Source organism: Mastacembelus armatus, chromosome 21, assembly GCF_900324485.2.
Source record: "Mastacembelus armatus chromosome 21, fMasArm1.2, whole genome shotgun sequence".
Classification (NCBI taxonomy): domain Eukaryota; kingdom Metazoa; phylum Chordata; class Actinopteri; order Synbranchiformes; family Mastacembelidae; genus Mastacembelus; species Mastacembelus armatus.
This window is the reverse complement of record NC_046653.1, coordinates 6,946,466-6,973,190: the sequence shown is the minus strand read 5'-3', so window position 1 is coordinate 6,973,190 and position 26,725 is coordinate 6,946,466. Positions and strand designations below refer to the sequence as shown.

General features: G+C 41.9%; 2 protein-coding genes across 3 annotated transcripts in view; one reads left to right on the top strand and one right to left on the bottom strand.

The window, feature by feature from the left end:
• Positions 1–6,971: 6,971 nt before the first annotated feature.
• LOC113122949 (putative methyltransferase DDB_G0268948) lies at positions 6,972–11,187 on the bottom strand. Its single transcript, XM_026294635.1, has 6 exons — positions 10,691–11,187; positions 10,370–10,530; positions 8,622–8,838; positions 7,790–7,890; positions 7,399–7,536; positions 6,972–7,227 (listed from the first exon to the last, which is right to left on the bottom strand). Exons 1-6 carry the CDS (start codon positions 10,799–10,801, stop codon positions 7,137–7,139), a joined length of 819 nt encoding a protein of 272 aa, XP_026150420.1. The 5' UTR covers positions 10,802–11,187; the 3' UTR covers positions 6,972–7,136.
• Positions 11,188–19,217: 8,030 nt separating this feature from the next.
• The window catches only part of adarb1b (adenosine deaminase RNA specific B1b), a 104,032-nt gene continuing 96,524 nt past the window's right edge, over positions 19,218–26,725 (top strand). For both annotated transcript variants that reach the window (XM_026295892.2, XM_026295891.2), the window contains exon 1: positions 19,218–19,409. The gene's annotated coding sequence lies outside the window, so the exon portion shown is untranslated. The remainder of the gene's footprint in view (positions 19,410–26,725) is intronic.

The following is a 26,725-nucleotide window of genomic DNA, read 5'->3' as shown; positions in this document are numbered from 1 at the left end:
GCCCGTTGCCCCGGCGGAAAACAGTCTCCATCCCGCTCAGCTACTACATCCGTGCGCCGTAGGATCCTTCGCAAGGCCGTGCTCAGGCACACTCACGGGCTCCCTAGCTACGGACCAACTGAACTGCCGCCTCCATCTTCCACCTCAGCACCTGATGTCACCGCCCCGCCTCCCCGCCAGTCAGCAAGACGACACGACTCAAACGGCCAACTACTGGCGTCTTCTCCACGCCCCCTTTTCCCCCCAACCACGTTAATCATCGGAGACTCAATTATAAGGAATGTACGCTTTTTCAACGCCACAACTCTCTGTCTCCCTGGAGCTACGGCCTCAGACATCTTGGCCATGCTTCCTGGATTACTGCCAACACTTCCGTCTTCCATCATTAGAATGATTGTTCATATCGGAACTTGTGACACGTCACTCCACCAGTCTGAACTAACTAAAAAGGATTTTCTCTCTCTCCTCCACCTCCTAAGCAACTGTGGTAAGACTATTTTCATGTCTGGTCCCATCCCCACGTTTGGAAGAGGCTCTGGCCGCTTCAGCAGAATCCTCAGTCTCAACACCTGGCTCAAGTCTGTCTCCCTGTCCTACAATCTCCAATTCATCGACAACTTCAACCTCTTCTGGAACCGACCTGCCTTCTTTGCAGGAGATGGTCTGCATCCCAACCGCCTGGGCTCTCATATACTTTCCACCAACATTCAACATGCAGTTCACTGTACCCCACACGCTAACACTGGACAACCTGTCCATTCTGTCCCACAAGCCTGACTATCTGACTCTATACTACCAATCCCCTCCATCTGGTCATCCTCCCGACCTCAGCCAAGGAAACCTGGTATACGCCTGATCAACCACTCTGTTCTAGCTAACATCCCCAGACACATGGACTCTACACCTTTCCATAACACTCATTTTGGGCTACTTAACGTTCGCTCCCTTTCTCAAAACGCATCCCTCATCTTTGACATTATTCTAAAACACAATCTCGACATCCTGTGCTTAACTGAAACCTGGCAGCAGCCCAACGACTTCACTGAACTTAATCAATCTATTCCACCTGGTTTCACATATCTCACCCATCCACGCCTCTCGGGACGCGGTGGCGGCCTCGCCATACTGTTCAACCTTAAATACAAAATATCCATCCACCCCACTGTCACCTTTCAGTCCTTTGAAGCTCTCATAGCACGTATTCACGGTCACACACCAACCTTCTTGGCCACTATCTACCGCCCACCAAAACCTAACCCGACCTTCCTGGATGAACTGTCTGACCTCTTACCTAACCTCATCTCTCTGTCAAAGACTTCATTTCCTGTCTGGACAGCTTTGGGCTCCAACAATACATCACCTCCCCAACACATTCTCTAGGCCACACCCTCGACTTAGTCTGCTGCTCTGGCATCACAGCTCAGTCATGTTCTACCCTCGACACCTCCTTCTCCGACCACAAACTAGTCTGCTTTAACTCCAAACTACCTATCTTCAAAACCCACCTCTCCCGCACCATCACCTTCCGTAACTTAAAGAACATCGACCTCTCCTCCTTCACTGCTGCTCTCAACAACCTTTCATGTTCTAATTATACACCGTCCCTCTCCAACATGTTATCCAATTTTAACCGTGAGCTACGAAATCTACTCGACACCTTCGCCCCACTCAAAACTAGATCTGTATCCTTTACGCACTCTGCTCCATGGCACACCCCCGAACTCCGCCTCCTCAAAACCCAAGCCCGTCGCCTTGAAAAACCGGTTCATCCACCCACAAGGACTTATACCTAAACCACATACTGAAGTACAAGCAAACCATTACCCAAACAAAATCTGACTTCTATGCCTCTCTTATTGTATCCAATTTTAACCGTGAGCTACGAAATCTACTCGACACCTTCGCCCCACTCAAAACTAGATCTGTATCCTTTACGCACTCTGCTCCATGGCACACCCCCGAACTCCGCCTCCTCAAAACCCAAGCCCGTCGCCTTGAAAAACCGGTTCATCCACCCACAAGGACTTATACCTAAACCACATACTGAAGTACAAGCAAACCATTACCCAAACAAAATCTGACTTCTATGCCTCTCTTATTGTATCCGCCTCTGACTCCACGCGTTCCCTCTTCTCCACTGTCAAAAATTTATTGGGCCCTCCCGATACTCCTCTCTTCCCCTCACTCTCCACCACCTTGTGCAATAACTTCCTGGATTTCTTCTCATCAAAAATCGAAAATATACACCAGCAATTTCCCCCCATCTGTGACACTGCGAACTGCCTCCACTGTACCCTACCCTGTCTATCAGTATCCTCCCCGCTTTCGAGTTTTATCATTCCACCCACCACGGTTATCTCTTCACTGATCCTCAAATCCAAACCCTCAACCTGCAAACTTGACCCCCTACCAACCAACCTCGTCAAGCTCTGTCTCCCCTCTCTCCTTCCTCATCTTACCCACATTATTCACACTTCCCTCAGTTCTGGTATCGTACCCCCATCACTCAAGACAGCCATCATCACACCAATCCTAAAAAAACCTGGCCTCGATCCTGTGAACCTTAACAACATCCGCCCTATCTCCAATCTCCCGTTCCTCTCTAAAATTCTTGAAAAAGTTGTCCACCACCAGGTCCATACCCACCTTGCCGCCAATAGCCTATACGAACACTTTCAATCTGGTTTCCGCCATCTTCACAGCACTGAAACTGCCCTGGTCAAAATCACCAACGACCTCCTAGTAGCCGCAGACTCTGACCTTGTCTCCATCCTCATCCTCCTTGACCTAACTGCAGCTTTTGACACCATCTCGCACAATATTCTCCTCCATCGCCTTGCTTCCATCGGCATAGCCGGCTCGGTCCTCTCATGGTTCACCTCCTACCTCTCTGACCGCACCCAGTCCGTCCATCTCCAGAACTTCCACTCCCAGCCCTCTACTGTCAGTTGTGGCATGCCCCAGGGCTCTGTCCTGGGGCCCCTCCTCTTCATTATTTATCTCCTTCCTCTCGGACATATCTTTAGGCAACATAACATCAATTTCCACTGTTATGCAGACGACACCCAGCTCTACCTCTCTGCTGCTCCATCTTCTACCCTCCCCCCTCCCTCCCTCCTTACCTGCTTACATAATATCAAATCCTGGTTCACCCATAACTTTTTGAAACTCAACCCCGACAAAACTGAAATTCTCCTCGTGGGCACCAAATCCACCCTTTCTAAAACCAGCACCTTCTCCATTTTAATTGACAACAATACTGTCCTCCCCTCCCCCCAAGTTAAAAGCCTGGGTGTCATCCTAGACGGTACTCTCTCCTTCACTCAGCATATCAATACCACTACCCGGTCGGCCTACTCCGATCTCCGTAACATAAACCACATCCCAACTTTTAAATCATCACTCAAAACGTATCTGTTCCGTATAGCGTTTTCCACCTAACTGTCTTAACTTCTCAAAGCAGCCCGTGATGTTCTACCACCCTCCGCCTATTTCATATTGTCTCATATTGTTTCATATTTGTTGTTCTGTCATCTGGGTTTCTGTGTTTCAATTTGCTTTGCTGTACATCGCCCACTTCCTGGATGCTCCGCACTTTTGCCTTTACATTCTGGCCCTCTGTTTATGCATTGTTGATTTTATTGTTGTTGTAATGCACTCTATGTATTTCATGCTGTATGCTTCCTTTTTCTCTCTGTAAGGTGACCTTGAGAGTTTGAAAGGCGCCATGAAATAAAATGTATTATTATTATTATTATTATTATTATTAAAAACAAGAGACACAGCTGAGACTCAAGATCCACAGAGGACAAACCTGGTCATTTCCTATGTAGCAGGTGTCTCAGAGAGGCTTAAACAGGTTTTTGGGAAACATCAGTTCACTTCAAATCCACCAAGACACCGAGACAGAGTCTGGTTCACCCTAAAGACCAGACACCAAAACAAAAGAGGAGCAATGTAGAATATGCCATCCAGTGTCAGGAAGAATGCTCAGAACTCTACGGTGGAGAAACCAAACAACCACTCAACAAGAGGATTGTCCAACACAGGGGGAGCAGCTCCTCAGGACCACAGTCAGCTGTGCATCTCCATTTAAAGGAAACAGGACACTCCTGTTGAAAACAGTGATCTAGAAGATAAGTGGTTTGACAAGCTATATATTTTTAGGTGGAAAAACCCTCTCTTAGCAGGGGTGGAGGGCTCAGACATAGCTTGTCTTCAGTTCAGGCCAGGTGTGAAGTGAAACCAACTCAAGAATGTTGGTCTAACAACTCTCTCCCCATTTATATAGCTCACCTAACAAGCCTATTCAGGCCAGGTGTGAAGTGAAACCAACTCAGGAGTGTGGGTCTAATGACTCTCGCCCCATTTACATAGCTCACCTAATGAGCCTATTTGGGCTAGGGGTGGAGAGAAACCAACCTGAAAGATAAATGTGAGTCTCCTACCAGCTTTCCCTCAGATTGATGAAGCTACTTGGATGAGTAGTGAAACATTTCGACCTTAAAAACTAGAAGTCCAGTCCCTGTGACTCTACATGGCATAAAATAACTTCACCTGAACAACTGAGAATCCTCACAGGCTGTGATGATCATGTTCTTTGATTTCTCCAGTTCTTTCAACACCGGGAAGCCAAGGTTTCTGAAGGACAAGCTGGAGCACATGGGGTGGACTTCCATCTATCAGACTGGATTTTGGATTACCTCACCAATCGTCTACCATACATGAGGGCACGGGACTGTGTCTGACATAGTAGCTCTGTACTGGGAAGTCCCCTTGGACCCGATGCAGGTGGTGGGAGACAGGAGGATGTTGGCTAAGTTAACATCCCTCCTGGAGAATCACTCTCAACCGATGCATGAGACTCTTGCAGCAATGGGTAGCTCTGTCAGTGACAGACTGCTCCATCCCAAGTGTGTGACGAAGCGCTACTGCTGATCCTTCTTCCCAGTACACCCCTATAGACTGCAAAAATCCTGTAAAAGCTTGTAAATATACAATATACTAGAGTGCAATATTGTCTGTTTTCACTTTGTATATATTTTTTTCATTTTTAAATATGTTTTTATTGTAAATAACTTGTTTTTTTTGTTTAGATTTTCTATTCTCCTTTTATGCCTGTCTTACTGCTGTGATGATGTAAATTTACCCACTGTAGGAAAAATAAATGTTCTTCTTACCTTATTGTCATGATCACTGTCTTGGTCTCTCCTACTGTGTATTTTATTGTTAGTGTTTCTGTGCTTGTTAGGTTCCTGTCTTGAACACACTTGTGATTTTAAAACTAGATCTGAGCTTAGTATTATTGACAAAATGTCCAAAGTTTTCTCCTAAAATGGATTTAGTGAAAACCTGGCAAATTGATATCAGACCTGTGTTTTGTCTGAAACTTGGTTAAACACAGACAAAGATATTGTGTTATGGTATGAGGGTGTGGACCCGTCTGCAGAGAAGAAGGAACCGGAGATAAGTGGACAGACAGAAGATCTCTTATGGAGAATGAAAATAAAGATACTCCACAGCAGTCTCGACAAAGATCACTCTTGCTAGACTAAGGCAGTACAACGCTGAACAGCAACGTAGCGTCTATCCTCTCAGCGGCTGGAGCAAGAGTCACAGTTGAATCTTCCAACAGCTGTGTAGCTGAAGGCCCGTGGTGTAAGTACAGCCTCCGATGAGTAGATGAGCCTAGGCCCAGCTGTTCTCATCTCGTAGCCTGTAAGTAAGGCAAGAGAGAAGGGACAAAAAAAGGAAAACAGGGAAAAACAGGAAAGTGCTGCACACCAACCCCAACTCCTGACACATTGCAATAAAAGGTTATAATGTTTTTTGTTGGCAAATTTTGCAGAGTCACAGGCAGAACATACGATCTGTCAATACCAATTGACCCCAGACAAAGGAAATGACAAACTTTTAAATCAACTCAGCAGTATTGCATACTGTCTGTTGCATTCACACAGGGAGCTGACAGACGTGATGTCTGTCAAGGTGTAAATTTCCTTCACACTAACATCACAAATGGTTCATAGAAGAAATGTTCAGCTCTACTGTGAACAAGCTTTTGTCATGATTTGTGGGACTTTGAGCTGAATAAAATCATTCTCATGTTGAACTGGCCTGGAAATAGTTACTATGATGCTTTTATTAAAATTGGAAATAGACATGCTCCTTTCACAACTCCTGGTTTTCCTGTGACTATCTATTATTATATTACTACACTATACTTATAACTACTCAAGCTATTTGAAGTAAGGGATGTTGCCTGGACCAAGAATAGAAAATCTAAATCCCAGGCTGATTGGATGAATTTTAAACAGCTCAGTGAAGTCATTCTGTGAATCAATTGCCAGCTTATGTACTCAAACTAATGAATCGGCCATTCTCAACATTTCAATGAATTTTTGTTTCCTCAGCTTCTTTATTTGAGTCTTTGATCCAGATTGAAAACAATTTGTTTTACTTCCTGCCAGGTGTTAGAGGTCCACAGCACATTAAAGCATTAATAATTTAAAGGTCCTTCTGAGTTTGATTCTGCTCTTTGGAAATGGTCTCATTAGTAGCCAATATTTTATATCCTGGATTGTATTTTTTTTTTTTTTGTATGGAGTGTTTCAATAATTAGTCTCCCGTGTCTTAGTGGCTTGTTTGTAACTTGAAATAGAAATATTCAAATTAATTTATTTTCACAGAGCCGCTTTTTTCTTTGTAATTACTATATAATAAGCTCTACTGTGTACATTAGCCACAAGTTCAAAGGGCCCAAAAGGTACTGTACCTTATAACGTCATTTGTAGATGCTCTATTGACAGATATTTGAACATACTGGCGGATCAGTCAACTATACTACTGTGATCTAGTGTTACAGTTCTTACCTATGAAAGGCAGGGCATTAAATATTCATCAGTCAAATTTTCCTCTTCCTCTTTGGGTGTAGTGAATTTATATTACACAAGAAAATGGCAGAACAAAAGTTGTACTGAGGAAAAAATTGTGTTTAATTAGATAACTAGTTAATTAGTGCACTCTGTCATGTATCAAGAATTACATGTTTTGAAGTTCAGAAGTTGTAGACATCTCACATATACTCATATTAACAGGTCTCTCTCTCAAAACATAGATACAGTGCTATAGTGTGATTATTGCGGTTTTGATGCCAGAACACAGAAATATTCCAATTCCTGCACTATTTCAGTGTCAGGAGACACTACTCCCATCTCATCCAGAAACCTGTGAAGCAGCAGAGGTTGACTTTAGCTCAGTACTCAGAGGAGCACCAAAGAAAAACATTCCTAACATTGCATGACTGAAAAATAAATAGTGGATTATAATAGCAGACATGTACAATTAGATGTTCATTGTCTCTTTTCAATTGTGTGTAGGTGTGTGGGTATAGTTTACTTCTTCTGGGTGCTGAGCAGCAGGTCATGAGCACAATGGGGGTCTTTCTTCCTGTAAGCTTGGAACATAGACCAGGACTCAATGAATCCCACCACGTCTCGTACTGGGATGACAGACTTTACCTGAACACCCTCAATCCTGTGGCATACAGTATTTCAGTGTTTTATTGCATTAAAAAAAAACTGTGAATTGCAGAGGCAGGACTCAAGGGTACTTTTTGCATTAGCAGAACAGGTTGCAAAATTACTTGTTTAGTGTACAGTATTTTTACTATTTGCCCTGAAAATAAACAACATTGTTGATGAACAATTTAACAGTGTATATGTCTGAAGGGACACTGGTGTGGATTTTAGCTGACAGTGGTCTGTGTAGGTGTATATGTGGCAATTACCTCTCTTTGTCTGGAAAAGGGATGTCTTTGTACAGCTCCTCCAGCTTAGTGTCACATACAGCTACTGGGTTGCTTGTGTATGGCCCCAGCACCTGCTTCACCTGGATGTTAAATTAGATAAAGGTTTAACTATTAGTTCACTACCACATGTAGTTTTACCTGTACTAAGACTTGATAGTACCAAATCTGGCAACCTCACTGGCAATTGTTTGGGATGCTACATTTAGTCAGCATACCTGATAATTCTCAACAAAGAAATTGTTAACTCCCTGATATGAAAATGACAGTTTGCTATTTTATGCTTCCATTCATGTTTGCATTTAACAAATGAGCCATGTTGGCTAATACTGATTCAGCTTTAGAGGTGTTGGGAGGTTGTTTTTGAACAATGGACAGATGATTAACTCCTGCTTCAAATTATGCTAGGCTCGACTGACCGTTTTCTGACTCCTACTATATATTCAGAAAGAAAGTAAATATGTGTTGAATTATTCTTTAAGTGTCAGGTTGATTGGTGACTCTAAAATTGCCCATAGGAGTGAGTGTGAGTGTGTGAGGTTGTTTGTCTCTATGTGGCCCTATGATGGACTGGTGACCTGTCCAGGGTGGACCCCTGCCTTTCACCCAAAGAGAGCTGGGATAGGTTCCAGCAGATCCCTGTGACTCTAAATAGGAATAGGCAGGTATAGATAATGGATGGATGGATTATTCTTTTATGCCATGCAGAAAGTTATTATATCTACAGTTGTTAGACAATGGTGATGATGCCAGTGTTGCTGTTAAGGTTTAACACTGCTCAGCTGAAATCAGAGGGCTTTAAGTCTACACATACCTCTTTATATATGTGGTTGAGTCTTTCTCCACAGTTCTGGTAATAATGCCTGGTGCTAGAATCGGTGAACCCAAGCAGAGCAATGCAGCCCCCGGGTTTCAAAACGCGACATGCTTCTGTCACAAACCTTGACTTATCAAACCAGTGTGCTGCTGACGCTGCTGTGAGCAAATCTACAGAGCCATCTGTAAACGGAAGCTCCTCTGCTGTCCCCTTCCTGCAGGTGCAATAGACAGGTAACCCCTGTAAATCCAACTACTGGACAGACACAGAGCAGCTGCAAAGATGGGGTGAATCCCAATTCTACTAACTGCATCCATCATTCCCTCACTTATGTCTTTTCCTTCCTTCTTAGTCCTGCTCATGTAAGATGCAAGGTAAAGAAGTGAGGACACCTTTTCTCTGAACCTTAATGTGAAATGTCCAATCACAAAGTGATTTCCAATAAAGAGGCATGTATATCTGTAGCAGACTTCCATGAAGGATGCCTTGTTTCCTTGTTACAGCCCCTCCAGGCAGTGTCCTTGTTGATTTGACAACACTCCTCAGAGCAGAACCAAGGACTGGTAAAATAAAGGAATTGGGATTCACCCATAGTTTACTCATCCTTCCAGTGCAACAAAAGCTTTCAAAGAGATTGATTCAGTATTTCACAATGTTTTCCTCTGAACTTCATGAGGAACTGCTTGGCAAATGTTAGTAGTCCATCATTTTACACTACCGTACTGATGAAAACTACACTTTACTCTCTTGCTGAGTGTTAGGTGAGAACAGTGGCATTATTAGACATAATTATTCGAAGGTTTAGCCCAGAACATTTTGAGTTCAGCCCTGAACATATTCTGTCCTGTCAAAGATTCACACTAACACCAAGTAAACACCAGGTTAACTCTAAGGCCATGGACTGATTTTAGAATAAAGCAGAACTAATTACAGTGTTGGAAAAAGGGGTAGTAATTTAGTGATGCACAAGGGGAAGTGGGAGGAAGGTTCAAATTCACTGAATAGCAGTCATAAAAACGTATAATGTTCAGGTGGGAAAACCCAGTCTAGGAAAGGAGGTTGATGGCCAAAAGTTGAAATTAATCCACACATAACTTATGGTTGCAATGCAAACAACTGGAAAAATTTCTGCCAAATGCAGGTTGTCCACTAAGTTACACATACTGCTCTAAGTCTTACCAGTGAAACCATTTGCCTCTCTTTGCAAATTATTGTGTGGCCACAGAAGGATGGACTGACAATTATTTCTTATGCAAAAAATATTCAAACTTTAAGCACCTTTAAAAGAGGGAAGCTAAGTGCTCAAGCCAAAGTCCAGTATGTTATCTTGATATTTACATTTACAACTTGACCTCCCTCCAAAGAAAGCATGAGCCCAGTGCAATCATGACTTAGCCCCTTATCATTTGAGCTGCTGAAAACGCCCTATTACATGCTAAATATAAGCTACACTCAGCACTGTTATCTTAGGTTACCAAAAAGACTGCATACACAGGTAACCAGCTACCCTGGGTCCGTCCAAAACCAATAAAATGTGCTTATCTGCACCTTCAACATTACTAATTTATGTAGTTTCTTTTATTCATGCAAAAATAGCCAACAAACTGTGTTTTATATGGGGGTTATATATGGGAATATATCTTGACTTCGAGTAAAATCTGCATTGATTTAGGTTTTGTCAACTATGTTTTTAAGCATATCATAATTTATTGATGTAAAACATAGCAGCTCACACATACTCCTACCTGTATGTGACGTTCGGATACCCTGGCACAGCTCTGGCCTCTTCTAGTTGACACTCACTGATGTCAATACCCACCACTTCTTTAAAAAAAGGCGCAAATAGCCGAGAGTTTTGACCTGTTCCACATCCCAGATCCACTGCCAGCACATGTGGCTGTCCCTTCTGAGGACATTAGTAGAAATGCAGTTCTTGTCAGTGGTTCAATCTTGTAGATTTTCTTTTTCATAAACTCTCATTTTGTATAGTAAATAGGCAGAATACCCTATGTCACTATGGTAAAATAACAGACTGTATATTCACAGAATGTGTGACCAAGGCATACCTTTTTATCTAGGTACTGAAGAATAATGTTCTTGAGCTCATCTGGCGGTGTAAAGCGATACTTTTGGTAGATCGAGGCATGATCCTTCCCCTCAAACAGCCGATATGTCATGACGACTCCTTTTCCCAAACGGTGTCCCTTGTCAGCCAAAGCTCTTCTTTACTTCCTTTCAGGTCCTTTTTACTGCTGTTTTCTTCACTGCTTTTACCCTCTTTTACCTTCTATCTTCTCTCTTAGTTTGTATATCCTTAACTTTTTGCAGTGTCCTTTGTTAAAGCAGTAACCAGATATTAACTCTTCACTCACTTTCTGCACTGTAGTCTTTCTGTATCTTTTAATACCTAACAGACCAACAATTAATAATCACTGAGTTAAACAGAATTAAATTTGCAAAGTAAATGAAGTATAAAACCTTTACAAATCTGAATGATGTCCTACACAGAGAAAAGTAAATCATTATGTAATACTTCCTGCTGAATGCCCTTTGCTACCACAAGTCTGGCTAACTAAACTGCATATTGTATTACTGAAGCAGGGCCTCTTGCTTAACCCTTTCAGGGCAGAAAGTTTCTGCAGACCGCACAGTTCCAAAGGCAAGTAATGGCATTGTTGGCAATTTCCTGGTTTTTTTCTGCATAAATTGTGATCTGATCTTTACCAAAGTCACAAATATTAACAAACTCAATATTTCTAAGCTGATAAAACATAAACAGTCTTTATTCAACACACACAGAAGTCAGGGACAGACTTTGCTGACTTATTTTACAATGTGCTACCTCATAAAACTCGGCTACCCCATCCACAACTTTCTGTGGGTTACCCTACAGCCTTAGTTTGTGTGTAGTGCTACTTAGCAAATAACAGCATACTAATATGCTAAACCAACACAATAAACACATTAAAATCATGTCTATGATGCTATCATTTGTATATTAGCATGCTGGACAGAGCAGTTGGCACAGGTCCAGATGCTTAAACAGGTGCTTTAAACTTATTCTAGTTAGTTTTAGAAGTGTAATCAGCTCATTACTGTGCTCTTAGCATGTTTGAACCCACCTTTAAATGATAATTATACAATAGAGTGGCAGTATTGTTTTATCTGAGAGCAGATATTGTCTTGGTGGAGCTGAGTTAAACCCACATGTATCCCATTACAATAGCAATGATATATTTTGTGATGGAAATGAGTTCTGTGTTTCAACACCTGATAAAATTGGGAATGTCATGGCAGAGGCTGCCAGTAAGGAATAGGTTAATCTGTTTTAATCCTAATCCACTGGTACAAGAAATGCACTATGTACCTAGTGACTATGAATATAAGCACTTATTTGATAATTTGTTTTTGAAATGTACAATGATGAGCATTTCTATTTGAAACTTGAGACTAAGTCAGTCAGATTTATTTTAACTGAATCCTTCTTCAGGCCCATAAGTCTGTATGTCCCTGTTAAAAAAAAAAAAGCATAGACCAACAAATAAAGCATTTTATTGCCTAACCCTAACCAAGATGTTTTATTGCCTAAACCGAAACATTTTGCCTAAATGCCTAAATATAACTGAGTAGTTGTCGTGCTTACATAATGTACGTAATAACGGCAATGAAGAACTATGGGATAAAAATGAACTACTGAACCTACCAGTCCTGACTTTCCTGAGTTCAATTTTTATTTTGAAGAATCTTCTGTCTTTTATTTTGAAGTGGTTCCTGATCCCTGGTATATTCCTTATTGTTTCTAGTTTTGCTCTTGTCATTAGTGTCTAAATGCATTTCATTCATTTTTTCACCACAGCAACTGCTGCCAAACGGCTATGAAGAATTGAAAGAAATGCTCCTCTGCAAAAACTGAAAATTCAGAAAGCTGGATGAAAATAAGTGACTGGTAAATTAAATGTGTAACTTTATTTTAATCCTTTCAGTTGTCACAACTGCATATCATATCCCAACCATATCCTCTGACATGACAGTAGATCTATAATTTATATTTCTATAAAATAAATGTAAGTCAGGTGCTGATTTGCATAGATACAATTAATGCCTGTGCATTTACGCACATTTATGCATTACGTGCAACGGCATAAAACTCCATGCACACAAATAAAGGAACCTGCTGCCGGGCAGATTTGAGATTGCATATGTTGTCAGGACAACAATCTTAACATGACTTTGGAAGAACCGACATGTCAAATCGTGGTTAAAATAACACAGTTAAGGTTTGAGAATGATCACGATCATGATTAATTGAAGCCATGTTGCTATCAGAAACAAACCAGTCTCCTATGTTAAAGACCAGTGTTTTGCTGGTCAACACACACACCTTTTACCTTCTAAACTTTGTGGCTTCATTGTAACCTTAACCAACCTGGGATAAAAGGCTGACTGGATGTTCCAATTAGACAGTTTGTATTGCTGGGGTGATGTAAATATGGGTGACAAGTTGTAGAGACTTTCAGGTGCTTTTCTGAAACCATAGCAGTGCCATGCCACAGACCACACACATACTTGTGGAACATTTAGGAGTGATCAGACCTAAAACCTAAAAAGAATTTATATACACGGGCAAGAAAAAGAATTGAAATTACATGACAATGTGGCCTGATCATCTAAGTCAAGGCAAGTAAAATCTTCTCAATAGACAATCATTGGTGTTGTTATTCAACACATCCATTAAAGATTCACAGTGCTGGCAGAAAAAGTAAGGGAACACTTTGGATTTAATAACTGGTCAAACCTCCTTTGGCACCAATAACCTCAAACAAGCACTTCCAGCAGCTGCAGATCAGACCTGCAACTTAAGGGGGGAGTTCAGACCAAACTGCTAATATTCTTAGGACATCTGGTGTCCATGGCAGGACAACTTGTGAGAGTATCTTGTATCCCTGTTTGACCAGGGATACAAGGGTCCACGGGGTTGTCGTTATGCAAATCAATTATCCATGCTTATTGTTATTAGGATTTACAACAGATTTATTTCTCATTGTTCTAACTCAGTATTTGGTACAGCTGATTCACTGATGTGGAGTACACATTCAAACACAGGATAGTTTCAACCATCTATTCATCATCTCGGATCTCTGGATGGATGGATAGTTTTGTCAATACAAGAAGGAAATCATCCATCCATCATCTATACCCACTTATTCCTAACCAGGGACACAGGGATCTATCCCAGCTCTCTTTGGGTGAAAGGCAGGGGTACACCCTGGACAGGTCCCCAGTCCATCACAGGGCCACATAGAGACAAAGAACCTCACACACTCACACTCACTCCTATGGGCAATTTAGAGTCACCAATCAACCTGAGGTACATGTTTTTGGACTGTGGGAGGAAACCAGAGTACCTGGAGAAAACCCACACAAGTACAGGGAGAACATGCAAACTCCACACAGAAAGGATCCTTATGGGCTGTGAACCTGGGACCTTCTTGCTGTGAGGCAACTGTGCTAACCACTGTGCCGCCAGAAGGAAATCAAATTATCACAGTTATTTCAGTAAATAAGAACTTGAATAAATCTGAATAATACAACTTATTTTCAGCTACATCATGAATGCATCCACTAAATCAGTCCTACACAGATCAAATCAAGTCCATTAGATGTTAGGGCAGCTGTGGCTCAAGGGGTAGAGCAGGTTGACCATGAACCAGGAGGATGGTGGTTTGATCCTTGGTGTATGAATGTGTGAATGTTTGTGTGAGTACACTTGAGTGTAGAAAAGAGCTATACATGTATAAGACCAGTTAGCATTTACACGTAAAACAAATGCAGTCAGTAGGAAACTCAGTATTTTAACTTACATCGGCTTGCTCTGAATTCACACACTCATGGTTTGTAGGGAAACAAAAGAATCTGCAGGCCTGGGGGCTGTGGTTTTAGACTCTCTTTCAGTTACCTGAACTAACATAACTTGTGTTAATAAAGTTATCCTTCTTCAAACATGACTACCGGTAGTTTCTAAAAGTCTGTTGTCTGAGCTACACTAACTTCTGTCCTTGTTACTTTCTTTAGATACCTGGCTGGCCATCAGGGTGAGGAATACTAGTGCAAACAATAACTTTATTTCACCCTTAAACCATTTGAAGTGATAAAGTATTTTTTACATTTATCAATTAACAAACAGTGGTTAGCAACCCCACAATACTTATGCCGGGGCTGGTCATTCAGGATCTCTTGACTAAAAGGAAGGAAAAGGCTGCACACGGACTTACTTGTCTTTCTTCTTTATTCCCCAAATTTGGGGACTTTAGGGAGCGGTTAGTAAACACAGTGTGAAACAATGTACTAATACTGAAAGAATATAGCGATGTTTCACATCAAATAAACTGCAGAGCCTGGGCTAAAGACTATAAAATTTTTTTTTACATGCTCCAAACACAACTAAAGTGACAACTGAATGAATTACTAAATATCAAACTCCACACAGCACCGCTGTGTCAACCCACTCGCCACATTTCTGGGTCTACTGTTACAGCACTTTGTGCAAACACACAATATACAGATGTAAACACATACATATGAAAGCAGAGACTCTGCAGAGTCTGAAGTTGTGTGTAAAAACACCGTACGGCAAAGCATTTGAAAGATAGAAGCCAAAACACAGAAACAGCATAATCGGCGACAGAAAAAAAGTAGTGGGTGAGTGTCCGAAAGTGTTAACAATTGAGTGCATTATATAGTGCACTATGTAGTCCACTTTGCCGTGTTCCACTATATAGTGATTGAGGGGTTAGGGAATAGGGTGGACATTCAGACACAAGGGAAAAATTTATCACCTCCGCGTGCAGCAGCCTGGCCTCCCAAACACACAACGTTCCACAGATTCTGATTGACCGACCGTGCTGTCAGTCTCATTTTAGCATCATTCTACTGGCTCTAATGTTTCAAATGAGCCAATCACTTAAATCGACCAATCCGTTGTGGAGATAGAGCCCTGGCAATGACATAGGGAAGTAGCAAGGACCTGAGAATTGACGCCTAGGGGAGGAAAGAGCCGTATTTTGGGGTCGCAGATTCGACACTTTTCACTTAATTATTGATTTTGAAAGTATTGAATACCATTAGTGATATACAAATGAAATATATAGTGTTTTTCATGAGAAACTACAAATGGCACACATGGTGTCAAACTGTGCCAAAATGGCCATTTTGGAAATCTCGCCGAAACTTAGCTACTGTACTAAAACCTCTCAAATTTTGTTCTGCTTCACTTTATCAGATTAAACTATTGCAGCGATAATGTTAACGTTTTATTATGATTTCATATAGGTTTACAGCTTCTGCTGCATCATTCTCAAAATATACTCATCCTGAAAGTGCTTTTTTTAGGCAAGGCTGAAGATTTTTCCTGTGTGCCATCTTCATTTACTTCTCACCAGTAACACATATACTGATATTTTCACATCTGCACAAAGCTCACAATTTTCATCTTTTATATGACACCAAAAGTATTCAAATAGACCTTGTGGTTGCAGAGGTATATTCATTTCATTATGGGTATGCAATTTTCTAGCAGAGGTCCAAAAAATAGGCTTATGGCCCAAAGGGATAGTATTCAATCTATGTATCCAGTATGCTTCTCATTTCAAACGTTGAAGGTCCAGTTTTCCAGATTTCCACCTTGTCTTTGGCCACATACTTTTTCAATGCCTTGAAAATGAAGGCTAGACACCATATGACTGAATTTCAACACACTGAAACACATTTAAACAGAAAAACCACAAACAAATGAAGGAGACATCATGTGTCGACTGCAGGAGTACTCAGCAGCAGCTTTGCTTAAATCACATTATTGTTACACTTTTTGGTTTCGAAAGTTACATACCTACATCAATACAGTACAATAGTCATTTCCTTAGGTCACACTGGGAAAAATGCATGCAACATATATGCCCCATATAGGCTAACCTTGTTGCTCACTTTTCCTGTGATTGTATTTGGTGATGTTATATGTATGGGATGAATTATGTGGGATGAATTGTGATCTTATACCGGACTCTGTGCTACAGCTGAGTGGATTTTAACTCCACAGAGCAAAAGGTGTTGGAATCTGCTTCTACATCAACAACAGCTGGTGCAACGATGTGACAATACTGTCTCAGCACTGTTCCCCGGACCTGGGGCCCTTCACCATCAACTGCAAGCCCTTCTACTCGCCCTGTGAGTTCTGCTCCTTCATTCCCGTCGCTGTTTACAGGCAATGTGCGCGAAGCGCAGCGCGCGCTGGCTGACGAGATACTGCGTGTAGAACAGCCAAACCCAGACACCTTGGTTATTGTGCTAGGAGACTTTAACAAAGGTAATCTTTCCCACGAACTGCCTAAATACAAACAGTTTATTAAGTGCACGACCAGAGAGGGGAACGTACTGGATCACTGCTACTCCACCATCAGTGGTGCTTATCGTGCTGTCCCTCGTGACGCACTGGGCCAGTCCGACCACATCATGGTGCATTTGATTCCTGGATACAGGCAGAAACTAAAACTCTGCAAACCTGTTGTGAGGACATCAAAGAAGTGGACCAGTGAGGCTGCGGGGGAACTTCAGGACTGTTTGGACTGTACAACAGTCTGGATGAGGACACAGACACTGTGACGTCCTACATTAACTTCTGTGAGGACAGCGTCATTCCATCACGCACCAGGGTGAGTTATAACAACGACAAACCCTAGTTCACAGCTAAACTCAGACGGCTCAGGTCAGAGAAGGAGGCTGCATACAGAAGTGGGGACAGAGAAAGGCCAAGTATAGATTTAGTCAGGAGGTGAGAAGAGCTAAATGTGTGCATGGTGAGAGAAAGGAACAGCAACTCTCAGCCAACACCTCTGCCTCTGTCTGGAAAGGGTTTAAGGTGATCACCAACTACAAGCCTGGAGCACGTCAGAAGGTATTAGAGAAATGCATTTTATTATTTAAGTTTAACATGTAAATTAGTAATAGATACATTAGGGCCGCTGTTCTGCGGTCTGAGTGGCACGGACCACAATATTAGCTATATTACACAGTATTTTCACATGCTTTCCCACTTTTGATTCATTCATTCGTTCGTTCATTCATTGTTATATGACGACAGTTGTAATGTGGATAGTATGGTGATGGATTGAAGTGATTTCAAAGTCATTGTAGGCTAAAAGTGGTGCAGCTGGTTTGGCTGACAATAAATGTGTTAAGAAAAAAAATGTGTAAGTTGCGTGGACAGTCCACTAGAGTTTTGACCACGCGGATATGGACCAACAGCAGCCTAAATAAAGACAGAGTCTGGAGACAGAGCTCGACGGCAGACACTACAATGATATTACCACTGTTAATACTATGGATATGAGTATTACCTGATTCTCAATATGTATATTTGAACTGATATAAAATGCATGCCGGGAGCTTTTTGCATGTCTTTGCTGGTCGTCATGCTGTCGGTAACATTTAATCGCCTTTTTGCCATTTTGACCAGCTCAGTGAAAATCTAAATGAAGCCGACCTGTGAGAGGTTTTTACTACTTTATAGCCAACAATGTCCACAGACCACAGGCACGGACCAGACAGGCCACACTGCTGCGACACAGGCCAGTGGTCCGTGCCACTCAGGCCACAGAACAGCGCCCCTGATGTATCTATTGCTAATTTACATGTTAAACTTAAATAATAATAAAATGCATTTCTCTAATACCTTCTGACGTGCTCGTGAATAAAAACAGATGCCTAAGTAAAACTCGATCTGCCTACTTTTTGAATCTGGGGCATATGCTTATTTCTATGAGCTAAAGAACCAGAGATGAGACAGTTTCTGTCCTTGTGGTTCACATACAACGCGACAGGAATTGATTAATAAATTAAATAAAATAAATAGATTAAGAAAAAAAAAAAAACAGAAAGACTTTCCGAACATATAGACTTGAATGTATGCTGTATTTTATTTTTGGACTGTCCGCGAAATTCTCCTTAGTGTGAGATCGTGTTGTGATTTTAATACAATGACGTGCATTTATACAGATGCCCCAAACCACCAGGACCACACAGGTAGCACGGCACAGACCTCAAATCCTTGAGAGAGACCAGACACCTGGCAGGCACGGACCAGACAGGACACACTGCTGCCACTCAGACCACAGAACAGCGCCCCTAGAGCTGGTCTCTGTAATGGTCCGTGCCACCGATAGGCCACACAGGCCAGTGGTCCGGGCCACTCAGACCACAGAACAGCGCCCCTAGAGTCGGCTCCTGTAATGGTTCGTGCCACCGATAGGACAGAGCTACTTACTGGAGATCTCAACACCCAAAAGTATTCTGGGTGTACGCGCTGCTGGTCAAATTAAGGTTAAATATATAATGCTACAGCTAATGTAAATATGTGTCCTTAAATCCCACACTGTTCTACGAGCTTTTTGGTGTTTTCATGCCTCTTGGTTTTATTCTGAGCCCTCTGAGCGGTGACCTGCTGCAGTCTCTGGCCGAGCCGCAGTCCTCGCTCACTCCACACCACCGGGCGGCGGTAACGCGGCGTTTCCTGTACCAGCCAAACCAAAGTGTGAGGGCGAGGAAGACGCGGGCCGACGGTAGACAGCGAGCACTGCAGTACATGCGACTGTACACCGCTTCTCAGCCTCGGTGCGTTTTTCTCCAACACCAGCGACGACACGGAGCAAGAACACACGTCTGTGTTTTGAAGTGAAGCGCCGCAGAAGATTTCTACGGGTCTGGAAATCCCAAGTTTCCTTTCCCGCACAAACCGTGAGTACCCCCTTTGCGTGTTATTTTGAGGCTGCGGAGGATGAAACGGACGGGCTGGCTAATATGATTTGGGTTCCGGTTGTGTTTATATAATATATAGGCTGGTTAATCCCGTAGGACAGCGTGGACGCGGGGACTCGCCGGTCAAAATGAGCCACATCACCGGAGAACCAAAAACATGTACTTCTGCCCCGGTTGTGAAATGACCGTGTGTTTGTGTTTGTGTGCGTGTGCGCAGCGCGACTGTGGGATTTATGGCTGTCATGTTACCTCGGCTGTGCCCTGTCAGTGGTGCAGGTCCACCCGGGAGCCCGCATCATGTGCGCTTCCCACAGACACACTCGCATTACCGCTAGCTGCTGCAACACACTGGCGGGGTCTGCGGGTATATGCGGTGCAGTGTTCAGGTCTGCTGTCTGTGCACACACACACACACACACACACACACACACACACGCTTGCAGGGCTGCTGGTGCACGGCGAGCAGAGGACAGAAACGCAGGCTGCGCACGGTGTTTGGAGCTCCCTCGGCTGATGCTCCTGTCTCGTGGGCGCTATTAAAGGAAGTCATCCCTAGCCTGAAAGTGTAACAACAGGATTATTCAAACGTCAGTAACACTTAATCTGATTCCCCTGCGACTTCACGAAAAGGAGAGCAAGACTAAAATTAAACCTGCAATATGATATTCCTGTAATGGTTCCTGCGAATAATAAGTCAGCAATCTAATAAATCTAGTTTTCTTGAGGTGGCCTACTCATGTTCTCCTGTTTGTGTTGTGTGTTTAGATGGCACTAGCTGCCTAATAAGAATAGATTTATAGAATTTGTTGGATTATAAAGTTTAACATTCTTCTCCTTTTTTGCGAAATAGGGAGAATCTTTAGGTTTCTAGTTAGTCCAGCATTATGTGAGCTGCCAACAGTTTGCTGTGCAGACTATAGTTACAATTCATTGTAATCAACTGTCAGCAAATGTATCTAACTTCCTTTATCTGTCAGTCCAACAACATATCACGTTTCGCACAAATAATATGAAGCAGTGCCTGCACCGAGATGGGCTTAGCAGAAGTTTTGTAGCAGATGTATTTCAGAGCGATAGCCTGACTGACGCTGAGTTTTTGAGACTGATTCCAGTATCAATATCCAAAAAACAGCATTGTGGCCAATAGCTTTGTTGATTTATTGGTCAAATCCTGGGTAGATTTAAATTTTATATGAGAAGTGCAAATATAAAACATTACAAAACCTTTGATAGTACTTTTTATGAAATGGCCTAATGCTTAAGTGTTGGTTTTATCATGATTTTGAATATTCGGAAGTACTCGTAAAAGATTATTTTTGCATGTCAAGGCAGTGTGAAGCCACTGAAGTAATGGACCCAGGAAGCCCACTTACACTACACACACACCCGGCTGTTTCCTGCAGCATGCACACTGGCAGTGTCCGTCCGTTAGCCACGGCTTCATCTCAGCCTTTATCTCTCAAAGTGCTGCTGTGGAATAGTTTACTTCGAGCACCAGTGTCTTCAGCTGTGTGTCGTCAGTAGCACTGTGCACTACATTTGGAGTGTAGCAGGCCCCGCAGAGGACTGTGCATGTTTGTTTTAGAGCACGTTCTAATTGTTGCGTCAAACCAGTATTTGACTTATCTACCATCTGGAGAGTTACTCATCCTTTAGTGTCCCAAAACAATTTGCCTGTGGGATGTTTTGTAGAGTCACATCAGCCCAAGAAAAGCCAGGGAGAATTTCTTTTGACTTGCTCAGCAGTGGATGTGTGGATGTGTTTGCCGTTTGGTGTTTGGTGTCTCTTCAGCTTTGAACAAAGACACATTGAAATAATGAATGTGTGAAGTGGCCTTTCATGTTCATTCACGTACAAGGAACTTACTGTTGATAAATCTTCTTTGACTTGTCCTGGTAACAACAGCTTCTCTCGAGTTGAGCGGTGTTTCCCCTTTTAAGGAACCCCATTCCCAAAGCTGTCTCAGCGGTGGGGTGTGACACTTGGCTCTAACATGTAATATAGACTCACATTTTCCTTGAAAGCATGCAGCATAGATGATTATTTTGCAGAACAACAACACAGGATAAAGATTTCACTGGTGAACAGTCGTTTTTATTTAAAGAAATTATGCAGAATGACTGAATCGACTTGCAGCTGTGTAGGGGAAAAGCAATCTTGCTGATTTGCTGAGTTAAAGGGACTAATTGAGATTTTGCAAAATGGGGTTCGCAGTAGTCAGCTAAAACGAAACACTGCAAAGGGCAACCTTAGCAGACACTGATCACAGCTCAGTTGGAAGGCCGGCTACTCTGGACTTGACTGCATATTCCGTAGTACCGCTGCAGCACTGCTCCACTCGCTGAGGTGTTTAAAGAGGGAAAAACAGCCTCGACCAGGTACCGAGGATGCCGTGCCAAACTGACCATGTGGCTGTGTGTATGTGTTTCACTGCATGTGAGCTAAGTGTTCGTCTAGCTCTGCTGCATTGTGCTCTTTCCGGAAAACTGCATGCAGCTGAGATGCTGCATTGACTCTGGGTTAGTGGATCCATGCAGCAGCAGTAGCAGCTACTGTCCATGCTAATAAATCGTTACCAGCTGTTCTTATAATATTCCTATAATGCAAACTTGGAGGCAACAAGAACCACAGCCTTCACACATGTGGACACAGCAGCTTCTGTCATCGACCCACATGCTCCCTGCCCTCAGGACATTGTTTGCATTTCCTCAGGATTTACAGGCTGGTGGAGGCTGATGAGGATACACATATGAAGGAAAACACATGGGCGCAGTGTCGATTAATAAACTGCTGGATAAACATCCTGCCACTTTGTTACCCTAAAACAAGTGTTTTAGCTCATAGGCCCGTGTGGAACGCATGAATGATGAACTAAACATAACCTCTAGAAGTGATAGTCAACCTTCAGAGACTGAGCAGTTTGTGTATCTTTTAGGTTCTGTAGAAGCCAAGTTGATCTTTTTATACTTTAATACTATTACTAGACCCAATGAACACCTGCCAAGCACCAAATTAGGGAAGTTGTCACTATGACACTGGCCAATAATTGTTTGCAAGCAATATTTTCGGATGCACAGATTGGATGAAATTAAAAGTGCCTTCACTCTTGATGCCTTCCTAAATAAATTTGCTCAAAAATAAACATCGGTCTAGTCTCATCTTAAGATCGGCAGGTCCAAGTATAGTTAATTAGGAGAAAAGTGATTTTACAGTGTGTCATGAACAATTTCGAACCAGGAATATAAATGAAGAGTATTACAAGCAGGGACAATATTTACATACAGTACTGTGCCGAAGTTTCAGGCACTTCAGATGTTTTAGATTCTTATCACACCATCAGTTGTCTGATTGAACACAGGTTCATCGTGCAGCCCATTGTGCAGGACAAGTAGTCCATAAAGAACCCACTATAGTTCATGAAGAACTCTTTTAAGAGGCAAGGAGAACCAGGAGTCCTACAGCAGATGGTCTGACCCCCAAAGAGCCCAGATCTCAGCAGTGTGGAGTCAGTCTGGGATCACATGAAGAGACAGAAACACTGGGACAGCCTGAATCTACAGAAGAACTGCAGCAGCTTCTCCAAGGTCCTGCAAAGTACCAGGAGAAACTGTGTGCAGGTCAAACCAAAGAGAACTGCTGATTGTTTAAGGGCAAAGGGGAGAGCTGCAAATACTGATTAGATTTAGGTCCTGTTCCCTTTACTGCACTTTGTATCAAGTTAACTGATAAATGAAAACACAATTTATGTAATCTATATTAAAAACACCCCCTGTGTATTTTTAGTGCCTAAAACTTTAGCACAGTACTGTATTTTTTTTCTTAAAGGATTCTGACCTTTTTGAAATTGATTATTTCCTTAACAGTGGGACCTTTTCTTGACTTCCCTTATCAATGGCTACTTCTGTGCCATTTTTGGCCTCTATTCATCCATTGTCCTGTATCAGTTTCCTGAAATGCCGGGCATCCTGTTTTCTTCTCTTTCTTAGTTATTGTTTTAAGTAAACAGCAGCTACTATTTCACAGTACTGCCTCGATCAGTCACTCCTGTGTACCACTCAGCAGTTTCCCCACCTTCCTGCTGCTTCTGTTTTGAAACATGGAAAAGGAGTAAAGGATGCATGTGAGCTGCATCGCATTTGCTCATATGAGACATAATCAGTACAAAGATTAAAAATGCCGTTAGTGTTGTATTTGCCGGGCTCCTGGCCTTGGTGAGATGAGCTGTTCGGTCTCTTGCGGAGAGGACATGGACATAATGAAACTGCCACAGCTGCACATCCAGACCTGGAGGGGATGGGAGAGCAAATGCTCAGGCAACCAGAAAAGTTTTCGACAGATCTCCAGATTGAACCAATTTTTCTGAAATGGAAAAGAGGCAGAAAGTATAATTAGGTAAAGCTAAACCAGGTGGAAGATGTAATGTAAGCACAAGATGTTATGTTTTTACAGGAGGCAGTTTAGTTTTAGTAACATTACCCAAACTGTACCTGTGTTTTAACTTGGAAACTAGTGGTTTAAAGGTCTCAATCAACATCTCACTGGGAGTAGTGGGATTTTACGTGACCTGTGGAAAAAGTTCCACAACCTGAAGGGCGGAGACAAGAGGCGATCCACACACGAGCCAGAGCTGATCCAAAATGTGGTCAATTCGAACACAATGGCAGCAGCATGAAGCCCATCCTTTCATTTAATAATGAGAATAATAATAATAATAATAATAGTTTATATAAACAATTGAATGTCTCAATTCCACCTCCTGCACTAACATTCAAACATTCTGTAGTCAAGTGTGTGGTAGATTTCCTAAAATATTGATTTAGATTTTCCTAAAATAAGCAAAGCTGCCATATGCTTTGCATCTGTGTCTGATTTAGTTTTTTTTTCCATTTCATCTGAAACATCTGAAGAAACCATGTGCTGTGATGTGACACAGAAGCACTAATTTACATTCAAATTTTGAATGACTTTTATTTACAACCTATCGCGATTCAGCCTGACACTTCAATGGTCTAAAATGAATGGATGAACAAAATAAATGAACTACCAGTAAATAAATAAAGCAATTTTTTTCTTCTGGTGATTATGTGATCAGAGCCAATACAGTGTAAGCTTGGGTCTCTTGAGGCAGATCTTAACATGTTTTTTTTTTTTTTTAAAGGTAGTATAGCTCTTGCATTAAAGATCGAAGAGAAACACTGTGTTTCCAGAGGCAGGACATCATGTGGTCTGACTGTAACGGTTAAAAAGCCGTTCACCCTGTTGTCATTTGCCTTGATTTTGCTGCAGTGGCATATGGGGGAAGATAAACAAATAAAAAAAAAAAAAAAAAAAATCTTTGTTCACTGATCACACTTTCATATGCTCTTGTTCTTTTAGATGAATTCTGAAGTGACAGTGATGTGTGCGAACGTGACGAGGAGCTTTACAAACCGCTTTGTCCTGCTTGGCTTGAAAAGCACAATATGAAAACAGTCCGTGTACCCTGCAGCCTTTGTCAGTTTCGCATCTTTGCCACAAAATAATGAGGCCACAGATGACCTTGCTGTTACACGTTTCACTGTGACTGGCACAAATCGACAAAAACTGGCCTGCAGTGCTGCTGTTCCCTACCAAGTTAAGATTAGAATTGAAATTGATTTTTGATGTAATTTTACATGAGTGGCCAGTTTCAATCAGTTAATCAGTCTGTGTGAAACAAACTAATAGATAATGCTTGCTTAAGGTCAATGTGACTATGAACTAGTTAGTGATATTAAATATTTATTTTTTTATTTTTTTTTAAAATGGATGTGCGGATGTGTTTAAATCGTACGATTAAATCGTACAGTTTTGTGCACTCTCAGCATTTAAGATCACAGAGGAATCAAATCTCTTCCTTACTGCCATACTCCACTATTGAGGGCCTTCAAATTACTGCAGAGCAGGCACTGACTTTCTTTAACAGCAGTCCTAGATAGATACAGAATCTGCAGCTGAAATAGAGTATTGTCTGGGCCAGTGATCAGCGTACAGGGCAGCAGGCTGGAATTTTTTGGAAGACGGGTGATGCTGTTGGAGATGTTGCAAATACAGCAGCAAAACCCTGGATTGCATGACATTCTGCACTTCCCCTCAGGGAGGGACACATTACTGCTGCCCCATCACCCCATCACCAAAATTGTGGTGAGCAGGATGCCGCAGGTTGTGACCATTACTTATGAAGTAGACATTAAGATTGCAGCCCACTTGTGAATGCATAATATATCAGTCTATACTTTGGGGAAAACATCTACACTCCAAAAGTGGAGATTCTATGGCACATACTGTTGTGAGTGTACACAAGATGAAACCCCCAGGTGAATGTGAGGACAGTCTGAACCTTTTGTTTAAGGGTTTTTGTAACCTCTTTTTAAATTCACTGGAGAAGAGTTCTTAGTAAAAACAGAAGAAAGGGCTTATGCACATGCCAGCCAAGGTTAGCATCAGAGCGTGAATGTGACATTACAGTCAATGCCGTACACACTCGCATGTGAGCAGCACAAAGGGCAGGACAAGTCCCCCATGCCACCGCCAGGAACAGACTTGGCCGTAGTTGACTGGACTATGGCAGAAAAGCTACACATTAGCATACAGATTATGGTGGGGTTTCATATAGGATGCTCTACAAATTGAAAAGAGCAATATTCCAGTTTGATATGCTGATGTAGCCAGAAGATGCATCCTATAGATGGCACAGAAAATTTTAGTTTTAGAATATTTTTTTTTTTTGTCTACACTAAATGCTGTCATGCAGCATTGAAGGAGCCACTGCGTTTCACTGATGTGAATGAAAAGCAGTCAAATAAACTATGATGTGTCAAGCATGTCATCGAATACAATAATATCATCTAAATAAAACTAATTTGGTTTGTGGGTGGCTCAAAATGTTTGTTTATGCTCTGTAACCGTTTCTCGTCCAAGTGTCTCTGGTTGTATTTTCTTCATGTAATAGTATTACAGCTTTGGGAATGTGACAAAATAAGTTTAGGTCTTCATAACCTATCGTAAGCTCTGTTTTAGCGACTGATGTTTGTCAAATAAAGCGAATATTTTTTTCACGATGGATTAAGAGTTACACAGATTATTTTCTTAGCTTTAACAACTGAACCAGCCTTAAACAGCCATACTCATGTTGTCAGGTCTTTTGTGAATATGGAATTCAAATTTAATGGACGTTATTTGAAATTATTAGGTACAAATACAACTCATGAAACCATAAATGGGTCTACAGAGATCTCTGATTTAATTAAGATGATCTCAATCACTCAAAGTGGAG